This window comes from Heterodontus francisci, chromosome 31 (assembly GCF_036365525.1).
Source record: "Heterodontus francisci isolate sHetFra1 chromosome 31, sHetFra1.hap1, whole genome shotgun sequence".
In the NCBI taxonomy this organism is placed as follows: domain Eukaryota; kingdom Metazoa; phylum Chordata; class Chondrichthyes; order Heterodontiformes; family Heterodontidae; genus Heterodontus; species Heterodontus francisci.
In genome coordinates this window covers 37,595,574-37,608,311 of record NC_090401.1, presented here as the reverse complement: position 1 = coordinate 37,608,311, position 12,738 = coordinate 37,595,574, and the positions used below count along the sequence as shown (strand labels likewise).

General features: G+C 42.8%; 1 protein-coding gene across 2 annotated transcripts in view; it reads right to left on the bottom strand.

Moving 5' to 3' along the window:
* Positions 1–1,415, bottom strand: part of adprs (ADP-ribosylserine hydrolase) — a 28,212-nt gene extending 26,797 nt beyond the window's left edge. The window contains exon 1 of one of the 2 annotated variants that reach the window (XM_068011318.1): positions 1,241–1,415. In XM_068011318.1, coding sequence (XP_067867419.1) covers positions 1,241–1,415 — 175 coding nt within the window. The remainder of the gene's footprint in view (positions 1–1,240) is intronic. The other variant, XM_068011319.1, reaches the window with a different exon arrangement.
* Positions 1,416–12,738: the final 11,323 nt, after the last annotated feature.

Genomic DNA, 12,738 nt, shown 5'->3' with positions numbered 1-12,738 from the left:
GAAAAGGTAATTTAAATCTCTGCCTTATTTTCACCTTGACATCTCCATCCTCAGCCTTCCGCACTGTTCCAATGAAGCTCAACATAAGCTCGAGTAACAGCAGCTCATCTTTTGATTAGGCACCTTACATTCTTCCGGGCCCAGCACAGAGTTCAACAAGTTCAGCTCATAACCTCTGCCCCCAATTTTTCAGACAGCAGTTATTGGTAATGATTCTGTTATTGCCATTTACACCTTCTCTGGACCCATTTTTTGTTTCTTTACTTGTCCCATTACCATCTTCTTTTGCCTTACACCATCATCCCTTTCGTCATTTAATCGTTCCTGCCTTCCACCCTATCAAAGACCTTCCTTTTGTTCTTTCCCCCTTCCCTGCCTCTGTGCTTGCTTAAATCCTGTTACATCTCTAACTTTTTCCAGTTCTAACAACAGGTCATTGTCCTAAAGTGTTAACTATTTCTGTCCCCATAGGCTGGCCTGCTGAGTATTTACAGTTTTCATTTCAGATTTTCAGTATCTGCAACATTTTGCCTTTGTATTGGTCATTACCAACATTAAAATGATAGAAGTACAGTCTCAAGTACACATACTATGGCATCTTCACACAGGAAATTTACCACTATTAAAACAATGTACCATTTGCTTTTGCCACCCCTGTAATCTGGGGAAGCCTTTTCCCCCCAAAAAAGATATTACAAACTAGTGCGGGCACTTTTCCTACCAACAGGCCAACACTTTGGACACCTGATTCACAGAATATTCATTCACGTTTACTAAGCATAAGGCTTTTCGAAATCGTAAAACAGAGAATAGAAGAGGGGCAGGGCAGAGTTTGAATTGTACTGTTTAATGCAAAATGCAATTGATACCATTCGTCGCAGAAGTAAACAGATTAACAACGGATTTCCTAAAAGGGTTACGTCCAGATTCCATTTTAGAAATTCTCTGACACACCACTCAAAAACCGGACCATCCAGTCCACCGATCATCCACATTAAACTTGACACAAAACCTATTCGACAACAACTCTTGTGATGGGTTTACACACCAAATGGAGCAACAACCAATTAGAAAAACATTGGAGGTTTTGGGGTGGGGTAATGGTATATAGAATTTTTTTTGAACAGTGGGTGTGTTTCTACTGGGAGTTTGAGCAGCAGGAAGGAGCCTGTTAGGTACCGACAGCTCCTCGGTGCTCTGCCTCATCAATGCTCGGTGGTACATGCGCATTCGGCATTACCTTCCTCCTGCCTGTGTTCCTCCAAGGCGCGGACAGCTTCAATCACATCCTGCATTCTCACTAGCTCTTTCCCCTCGAACTCCCCACCAATACAGTCCCCCAACAACGCCCCAGTCATCGCCCCACAGAATCGGGACAGGCTGGGCGGAGTTAAGACCTTGCTCACCGCCGACATCTTGGCTAGAGAGGAAGCCGTGCAAGATGAGGAGCGCTGATTGGCGGTGGAACTGTCCAATTACGAAATAGTGACGTCACTGTGACCCAATATCCAATCAGAATGGTATGGCAGACGGGCAGCAGTAGGTCGGAATCTTATCCAATCAGATCTGCGGTAAGGACGGAAAATGTGGCCAATCGCCTTGGGGTGGGGCGAGATGCGAATGTTGGAGTGATTTGAATGGAAATTCAGTTATTGCTTCCCCCTGGTGTGTGTGAGGCGGCTCTTAAGGTTGTACCTTGTCCACATTTGTGTGCCCAGTTTATAAATTTAATTTCTTTTGGTGGTTAGTTGGAGTACATCTTGTGTAACGTGGGCATAACTGTATTGTGTTGGGGTAGCTTAGTAACGAGGTAACCATAACTATGGATCGCAAGGAAGCAACAAGACTCAACGTTTTTCAACAGCAACCAACAAACCTTCATGAATGAGACTTAATTTAGGAGATACAGCTTGCAGCGTGACAACCTTGCATGACAGCTAGATATAATTGATGTACTGTGTTCATTTATTGATATGTTGGGGGAAAAGGTACATCTAAAATCATTCCAACAAAGAATGCAATTGGTAATTAGGTAAATAGGAATACATACAAATAGAGTACATTTAGAATCAATCGATGGTTAAAAAGCCAAGACTGATTCAAAGGAGTATACACATGTCTGTAATAGCTGTAAACAATTAATGGATTGAAGTATTTACATGACTTGGATTGATTCCTGATTATTTAGATCATAGGGGATACTGACTCAGAAAAGAAAATGATGAAAACAGAACTGGGTCCCAAAATAGGATCCGCATAAGTGAGTTAATGACCTTTTTGAACCAGTCTCAAGCATTTAGTTCATGGTCTCAAGAGCATATCTTTCACAAACTGCACATTCTTTCAGCACCCAAGAGATTGCTGTCATTAGAAGAGAAAAGCAGATTTCAAAAAATGTAAAGTTGATGTTTTGTCAGCTGTAGAGTTATGGGGGGGGGGGGGGGTGCAAATTTAACCTAACCTGTCAGGAAACTAACTAAATCATGTGCAAAGATAGTTTTACACTGAAGTTTATTTATTTAGACATATGGCACTGAAACAGGCCCTTCGGCCCATGAATCTGTGCCAACCAACCACCTATTTATACTAATGCTACATTCCTACCACATCCCCACCTTCCCTATATTCCCCTACCACCTACCTATACTAGGGGCAATTTATAATGGGCAATTTACCCATCAACCTGCAAGTCTTTTGGCTGTGGGAGGAAACCGGAGCACCTGGCGAAAACCCACGCGGTCACGGAGAACTTGCAAACTCCACACAGGCAGTACCCAGAATTGAATCTGGGTCACTGGAGCTGTGAGGCTGCGGTGCTAACCACTGTGCCGCCCTAATCACAAAGAAATATTGGGTGGGTGTAAGATTGGCATTTCACCTGATTCCCACCCCCGCCCAGGTTTCTTGCCTAGTAAGTTAAGTTAAAATTATGTTTAAAGTATTACTAAGTTTCTTGGCATAAGCAATATTAACAAATCTACTGTTAATGGTAGAAATCAAGATAAGGTAAGAAATAGGACTACGTCATACATCTCTCGAGCCTCCTCTGCCATTCAATAAGATCATGGCTAATCTTGGACTTCACCTTCCCACTCAATTCCCAGATACCTTGATTCCCCTAGAGTTCAAAAATCCCTCAACCTCAGCCTTGAAATATACTCCATGACTGAACATCCACAGCCCTCTAAGGGTAGAGAATTCCTCTTAAATGATTACAAGATCATATGGCAGATTGTTCAACCTTGCCCGTCTTAGAGCGAAGACCAAAGTACGGAAAGTCCTCATCAGGGAACTCCTCTTTGCTGACGATGCTGCATTAACATCTCACACTGAAGAGTGTCTGCAGAGACTCATCGACAGGATTGCGACTGCCTGCAACGAACTTGGCCGAACCATCAGCCTCAAGAAAACGAACATCATGGGACAAGACGTCAGAAATGCACCATCCATCAATTTCGGCGACCACGCTCTGGAAGTGGTACAAATTCACCTACCTAGGCTCAACTATCACCAGTAACCTGTCTCTCGATGCAGAAATCAACAAGCGCATGGGAAAGGCTTCCGCTGCTATGTCCAGACTGGCCAAGAGGATGTGGGAAAATGGCACACTGACATGGAACACAAAGGTCCGAGTGTTTCAAGCCTGTGTCCTCAGTACCTTGCTCTATGGCAGCGAGGCCTGGACAATGTATGTCAGTCAAGAGCAATGTCTCAACTCATTCCATCTTTGCTGCCTCTGGAGAATCTTTGGCATCAGGTGGCAGGACCGTATCTCCAAAACAGAAGTCCTCAAGGCGGCCAACATCCCCAGCATATACACCCTACTCAGCCAGCGGCGCTTGAGATGGCTTGGCCATGTGAGCCGCATGGAAGATGGCAGGATCCCCAAGGACACATTGTACAGTGAGCTCGTCACTGGTATCAGACCCACCGGTCATCCATGTCTCCGCTTTAAGGATATCTGCAAACAAAGAACAATAGAGCACAGGAACAGGCCATTCGGCCCTCCAAGTCTGCGCCGGTCTTGATGCCTGCCTAAACTAACACCTTCTGCACTTCCGGGGCCCATATCCCTCTATTCCTTCCTATTCATGTATTTGTCAAGATGTCTCTTAAACGTCGCTATCGTATCTGCTTCCACCACCTGCCCTGGCAGCAGGTTCCAGGCATTCACCACCCTCTTTAAAAAAAAAAACTTGCCTCGCACATCCCCTCTAAACTTTGCCCCTCACACCTTAAACCTGTGTCCCCTAGTAACTGACTCTTGCATCCTGGGAAAAAGCTTCGACTATCCACTCTGTCCATGCCGCTCATAACTTTGTAAACCTCCATCATGTCGCCACTCCACCTCCGTCGTTCCAGTGAAAACAATCAGAGTCTTTCCAACCTCTCCTCATAGCTAATGCCCTCCAGACCAGGCAACATCCTGGTAAACCTCCTCTGTGCCCTCTCCAAAGCCTCCACGTCCATCTGGTAGTGTGGCGACCAGAATTGCACACAATATTCTAAGTGTGGCCTAACTAAGGTTCTGTATAGCTGCAACATGACTTGCCAATTTTTTATACTCTATGCCCGACCGATGAAGGCAATGTCGTATGCCTTATTGACCACCTTATCCACCTGCGTTGCCACTTTCAGTGACCTGTGGACCTGTACGCCCAGATCACTGCCTGTCAATACTCCTAAGGGTTCTGCCATTTACTGTTTACCTCCCACCTGCATTAGACCTTCCAAAATGCATTACCTCACATTTGTCCGGATTAAACTCCATCTGCCATTTCTCTGCCCAAGTCTCCAACCGATCTATATCCTGCTGTATCCTCTGACAATCCTCATCATTATCCGCAACTCCACCAACCTTTGTGTCGTCCGCAAACTTACTAATCAGACCAGCTAAATTTTCCTCCAAATCATTTATATATACTACAAACAGCAAAGGTCCCAGCACGGATCCCTGCGGAACACCACTAGTCACATCCCTCCATTCAGGAAAAACATCCATCCACTGATACCCTCTGTCTTCTATGACCGAGCCAGTTCTGTATCCATCTTGCCAGCTCACCTCTGATCCCGTGTGACTTCACCTTTTGTACCAGTCTGCCATGCGGGACCTTGTCAAAGGCTTTACTAAAGTCCATATGGATAACATCCACTGCCCTTCCTTCATCAATCATCTTCGTCACTTCCTCAAAAAACTCAATCAAATTAGTAAGGCACGACCTCCCCTTTACAAAACCATGCTGTCTCTCGCGAATAAGTTTGTTTCCAAATGGGAGTAAATCCTGTCCCGAATAATCCTCTCTAATAATTTCCCTACCACTGTCGCAAGGTTCACCGGCCTATAATTTCTTGGATTATCCTTGCCACCCTTCTTAAACAAATGCACAACATTGGCTATTCTCCAGTCCTCTGGAACCTCACCTGTAGCCAATGAGGATGCAAAGATTTCTGTCAAGGCCCCAGCAATTTCTTCCCTTGCCTCCCTCAGTATTCTGGGGTAGATCCCATCAGGCCCTGGGGACTTATCTACCTTAATGGTATGCAAGACACCCAACACCTCCTCCTTTTTGATAATGATTTGACTGAGACTATCTACACTCCCTTCCCTAGGCTCATCATCCACCAAGTCCTTCTCTTTGGTGAATACTGATGCAAAGTACTCATTTAGCACCTCGCCTATTTCCTCTGGCTACACACATAGATTCCCATCTCTGTCCTTGAGTGGGCCAACCCTTTCCCTGGTTACCCTCTTGCTCTTTATATATGTATAAAAAGCCTTGGGATTTTCCTTAATCCTGTTTGCCAATGACTTTTCATGACCCCTTTTAGCCCTCCTAACTCCTTGCTTAAGTTCCTTCCTACTGTCTTTATATTCCTCAAGTGCTTCATCTGTTCCTCGCCTTCCAGCCCTTACAAATGCTTCCTTTTTCTTTTTGACTAGGCTCACAATATCCCACGTTATCCAAGCTTCCCAAAACTTGCCAAACTTGTCTTTCTTCCTCACAGGAAGATACTGGTCCTGGATTCTAATCAGCTGACATTTGAAAGACTCCCACATGTCCTATGTTGATTTACCCTCAAACAGCCGCCCCCAATCTAAACTCTTCAGTTCCTGCCTAATATCGTTATAATGAGCCTTCCCCCAATTTAGCACCTTCACCGGAGGACTACTCTTATCCTTATCCACAAGTACCTTAAAACTTATGGAATTATGGTCACTGCTCCCGAAATGCTCCCCCACTGAAACTTCGACCACCTGGCCGGGCTCATTCCCCAATACCAGGTCCAGAATGGCCCCATCCCTAGTTGGACTATCTACATACTGTTTCAAGAAGCCCTCCTGGATGCTCCTCACAAATTCTGCCCCATCCAAGCCCCTAGCACTAAGTGAGTCCCAGTCAATATTGGGGAAGTTAAAATCACCCACCACTACAACCCTGTTACCTTTACATCTTTCCAAAATCTGTCTACATATCTGCTCCTCTACCTCCCGCTGGCTGTTTGGAGGCCTGTAGTAAACCCCCAACATCGTGACTGCACCCTTCCTATTCCTGAGCTCCACCCATATTGCCTCGCTGCATGACCTCTCTGAGGTGTCCTCCCGAAGTACAGCTGTGATATTCTCCTTAACCAGTAATGCAACTCCCCCACCCCTTTTACATCCCCCTCTATCCCACCTGAAGCTTGTAAAGCCTGGAACATTTAGCTGCCAATCTTGCCCTTCCCTCAACCAAGTCTCTGTAATAGCAACAACATCATACTTCCAAGTACTAATCCAAGCTCTAAGTTCATCTGCCTTACTTGTTATACTTCTCGCATTGAAACAAATGCACTTCAGACCACCAGTCCCGCTGTGCTCAGCAACATCTCCCTGCCTGCTCTTCCTCTTAGTCCTACTGGCCTTATTTACTATGTCCTCCTCATTTATTTCACTAGCTGTCCTACTGCTCTGGTTCCCACCCTCCTGCCACACTAGTTTAAACCCTCCCAAGTGACGCTAGCAAACCTTGCTGCCAGATATTAGTGCCCCTCCAGTTTAGATGCAACCCGTCCTTCTTGTACAGGTCCCATCTGTCCCTGAAGAGAGCCCAATGGTCCAGATATCTGAAACCCACCCTTCTACACCAGCTGCTCAGCCACGTGTTTAGCTGCACTATCTTCCTATTTCTAGCCTCACTGGCACGTGGCACAGGGAGTAATCCAGAGATTACAACCCTAGAGGTCCTGTTTTTTTAGCTTACTACCTAACTCCCTAAGCTCCCCCTGCAGGACCTCATACTCTTCCTGCCTATGTCGTTGGTACCGATGTGTACCACAACCTCTGGCTGTTCACCCTCCCCCTTCAGAATGCCCCCTGTCCGTTCAGAAACACGACACAAAATCCTGTGCATCGACCACAAGTCGTGGGAGTCAGTTGCCAGAGCTGGCGGACAGCCATAAAGGTGGGGCTAAAGAGTGGCAAGTCAAAGAGACTTAGCAGTTGGCAGGAAAAAAGACAGAAGCGCAAGGGGAGAGCCAAATGTGTAACAGCCCCGACAACCAATTTTATCTGCAGTGCCTGTGAAAGAGTCTATCACTCTAGAATTGGCCTTTATAGCCACTCCAGGCACTGCTCCACAAACCATTGACCACCTCTAGGTGCTTACCCATTGTCTTTCGAAACAAGGAGGCCAAAGAAAGAAGAAATGATCAATCCTTTATTCTAAGACTATACCCCCTAGTTCTAGACTCTCCAGCCAGGGGCAACATCATCTCAGTATCAACCATTTCAAGCCCCCTCAGAAGCTTATGTTTCAATGAGATCACCTCTTATTCTTCTGAACTCGAGAGAGTACAGGCCCTTTCTACTTCGCCTCTCATCATCAGACAACATTTTAATTCCAGGAATCAATCTAGCAAACCTTCACTGCCTCCAAGGTAAGTATGTCCTTCCTTAGAAAAGGAGACCAGAATTCTGCCAGTACTCCAGGTGTGGTCTAACCAAAGTCCTCTGCCCATTGTAGTAAGCCTTCCTTACTCTTGTATCCAAATGCCTTGCAATAAAGCCCAACATGCCACTTATCTTCCTAATTGCTTGCTGTATCTGCAAGCTAACTTTCTGTATTTCTTGTACAAGGACACCCTTTGAACACCAACATTTAAAAGTTTTCCACCATTTCAAAAATTCTGACTTTCTATTCTTATAACCAAAGTGAATAACCTCACTCCATCTGCCATCTTATTACCCACATACTCACATTAACTCTGCTTCTCTCTCTACAGATGCTGCCAGACCTGCTGAGTATTTCTCACATTTTCTATTTTTATTTTATATCCATTTGCAGCCTTTTTGTGTCCTCACAGCTTACTGTGCCACCGAGCTTTATATCATCAGCAAATTGGATACATTACCCTTCATCGAAGTCTTGAAGATAGATTGTATATAGCTAAGCCCCCAGCCTTGTGGCACTTCACTAGTTACAGCCTGCCAACATGAAAATGCACTGTTTATCCCTACTTTCTGTTTGTTAACCAATCCTCTATCCATGCTAATATATTACCCCCAACCCCATGAGCCCTTATTTTGTGTAATATCCTTTTATGTGGCACCTTATTGAATGCCTTTTGGAAATCCAGATATACTACATCCACTGGTTTGCCCTTCATCTACCCTGCAAGTTGCATCCTCAAAAAAATCGTAATAAATTTGCCAAACATGATTTCCCTTTCACAAAACCATTGATTCTGTCCAATCATGTTATGATTTTCTAAGTACCTTGTTAACAAGTTAACAACTCCTTAATGAATTCCAGCATTTTCCTGATGATTCCTGATGTCAGACTACTGGCCTGGAGTTCCCTGTTTTCTCTCTCCTTCCTTTCTCGATTAATGGTGTTACATTTGTTGCCTTCTAATTTGTTGGGACCATTCTAGTGAAGTTTGAAAGATCACAACCAATGTATCCACAATCTCTGCAGGCATCTCTTTTAGAACCATCGGATGTAGGCCATCGGGTCCAGGGCATTTGTCAGCTTTTAGTCTCATTATTTTCTCCAGTACATTTTATCAATTGATATTGTGATGGAAACCACACCTGCCAAATGGAAACATATTAATTTTGTCAAATGGGACACTATTTGAATCCTAACTGGACATTGAGCATAACTTGTTTTAAAAAGACCACAGAGTAGTGGCTGAAAACATGCCTGCACATTTGCATTCTGAAAGACAGTTGCATGGAGAGACAATGGGAGTACTCCCTGATTCAATTAGCCAGATGGGTTTTGTCAATAGTGATGATCAAAAGACATTGAGAGTCATTGTCTGTGTAAGAGCTAGCATTATACCCCTCACTGGGTGTGTCTGGTAAGCTCTGAAGAATCAACAAACTTCACAGGCGATGCTGTTTCAAACAGCTGGTCACATGACTAACCAGCTGGCCAACCTGGGAATTAATTGAATAGTGCTCACAGTAAAGATTTGGAACAGACTGCTTTTTGAAGACTGAAGGGGTTAAGTAGAAATAAGTAATGTATTGGAAAGGCAACTCAGCAGAATATAATTAAGTCAGGATGAGAAAAGAAACAGACAAGCTGCGGGCAGGATTAGGGAGTGAAGATTGGAACTGGGATCGGTCCAGGCTGCACAATGTGAAATAAAGAGATAATGGACCCAGGCTAGAGACATCTGGAGTGAGCACTGATAAAAATAAAACAGTGTATTCATTAGAGTGCATGATCAATCATCCATTGTTAGACAATATTACGTGACAAGAACAGTATATAAGTTTGTATGTTTGTGTGTAAAATCAGAGTACTATCTCTGACTGCCCAAGGTGGTCTCTCCCTGCCTACGCTTGAATAAATGATCAAAACCGGTAACTGAGTCGCCTCGTGTGGTGATTGAGTTGTCCCACAACAGTTTGGCATCGTCGGCAAGATACCCGCACCGGACCATTGGAGCGGCACTGCAAGTGGATGAGTATATTTATTTACCACCCATAGTTAGGCCAGTAAGCCTACCTGAGTGAAGATTCGGTCGAGTACCCAAAGAGTCTAAAGGAGAACTCGGGACAGGAGGCGTCAGGTAAGGAGGCGGAACTGCACTGGCAGGACATTAAGTCCAAAGCCGCGCAAAGGTCAGAACCACTTACTGTAAGGTATACAGGATGTAAAGCTGCGCTGGTCGATAGAGACGAAGGGGATAGGAGACCGCATTGGGCGGCATCAAGAGGCTAGCAAAATGTCAGAAAAGAAGCTGAGTAATGAAATGCATTTCGACTGGGGCCCAGAGGGCTCCAAGACTAAGTTTATGGCAGAGCAACATAAAAAGACCATGTTGTTAGTGAAATTTCAAGTGAGTAAAAACAAGTTACTGTGTCTTTGCTCAGGTCTGCAAGAATGTGTGCTATGGAGCTGGCAGTTGTTAACTCTTTGTGGTCTGGCTTTAAAGTTGAAAGTGTGAGTCCGTTACTTGTTCTATTTTTACATGTGTGTATTTTTGTGGGAACCTTGAGTCATGTTTTGGTTGTGTACTAGTTGAAACTGTATGTGTTCCTTAGGATCGGGACAGGGAATTTAACATAGATATTTGGTACTTTGAAATCAATTTTTCTAAGTTGTTTGGAATTGAATGAGTGGGGAAGTGATTATTGAGTGTGTTCATTTCAATTTAAGATTGTGCACCCAGGAATGGGAAATATACAATTGAATTATTTGTGAAAAGGCAATGAACAATTTTGTAAGAGATAAGCTCCAGCCTTGAATGTCTGAAGATGTCTGGCAGAAATCCAATTTGAAGTTTAAAACACTTTGTTTTAACCTGCTATTGCTTTATTTTGCAGTTTAAATTGAAGACATGTCTTACTGACTGTATTTAAGTAGCAAATGTCAGAAATTGGATATTGTTTTAAGGGAGAGAAGGATAAGCAAAGGAAATGTGGGAAATATTAAAGTTTGTGTAAGAAGCTGGTGTTAAGTCCTTTGTTGTAAGAATGTTAAATAACTTTTTAGGTTTTGGTTTTATTACTGTCATTTGAAAAGGCATCTGAAGAAAGAACAAGAAAAAAATATTTAATCTACCTTTTCAAAAAAAGCAGGTGCTATTCGGTTCTGTGTGTAGTTAATAACCTGTTAAGTTGAGGAAACTGGAATTTCATTTGTAGCCACAATGAATTCCAAGTATATTATGTCAAGTTTTGAGGGAGGCTTTAATTCTGGATGTCTTGCTCATATAACGTTGGCAGTTTTGAATTTTAAATGTTTATTGCCGTGAACTGGAATTTGGAATCATCTTGGTTGTATCAAAAAAATTCCTTGGATTAGAAATCTCTTACAAAAGATGCTAACTGTTTGGAAACAATTGGAGTTTAATCTAAAATGCTGTCTTCTCTAATGGAGATGGTTTCCTTTGAAGCTGATACTGTTACTAATTCACCCATTGGGCTTGGGGCAGAACCACAATGGATTCTTTGTGTTTTCTTAAGCAGGTGACGGTAGGTTCCAAGGCCACATGAGAACTGATGCCACAGCAAGAGATCCAGCAGCTTTAAGAATGATTTTGTTGTTTTAAAACCCTAAGGATACCAAAAGAATGGGGGAAAAATGGAGTTTAGTTCTTTTCAATCGGGAAAAAAAAGTTACGTAAAGTGGTGCAGCTGAGAATGTTTTGCTCCACTCCCTTGGAGACAAGCAAAGAAATTTAAGAACATAACTGCAGACGACAAATGTCAAAGCATCTGTTACCCATGAGACAAAGTGCTTGAGAAGGAGAGAGAGTTGCAAGCACTTCTTAATGTAAAAAAAGCCATGCAATACCACCAAATCTGAGCATAAGAAATTGGAATCGATAAACAAAATTAAATTGATATGAGTGGTTATTTAAAAAACTCAAAGGGGAATTTATTTGACATTTAAGGGGATAATCAAATTTTTAGGAAACTAAAAAAAACATAGTCTAGGTGGTTCCTAAGTACAAAAAACAAAGTTTCTTTTGGGGAGATATTAAATGGAACATTAATAAAACCTGTCACTCCAGCAACACTGTTATTTGAATTTGGAATAATTTGAGATGTCGAAAATCCAGTGTAATTTAGCAAGTTACTTTTAAGAAATTAAAATGTCTTCTAAGATAAAGGGAAAGACAAACAAAATATACTAATGCCTGGAATCAAACGGGAATGTTTGATTTCTGTTTTAAAGAATTCGGAATATTGGACTGTAAAGGTTCTCCAGGGATCAAAGTGAAATAATATTATAATTAATGGGAATTGGCAATTAGATCTGGCTGATGCAGGAGCTAATAAAGGAATTCTGGGGATAAACAACGACCTCTGACATTTTGATCTTTTGATAAGATCACCTGAGAGTTGGGAATGTGTGGCATGATATTGGGATACCATGTAATTGAGCAGATGTGATTTGTTACATGTAGAGCAACTAACATGCAAAATGTCTGGTGAAATGCGCTGAAGAATGGGTCTCAAACATGTTTTACCAACTTGACAAACAGCAAGGCGTGAAATGGTTAATGTGACCAGTAGAGTGAGACAACATTTTAGATTATCAAGGTATTGGCACACACTCCAAAGAGAAAATTACATTACAATAATAAGGATAAATTAAACACATTGGTAATGATCAGAGGGAGTAAAATTAAAGTTCAGAAAGACAGTTGAAGGGCTAGAAAAATAATATTTAGTAAGAATTATCCTCAAGATGGGAATAGGCAAAGAGAGAGCTGGAGAACCTTTTAAGTTTA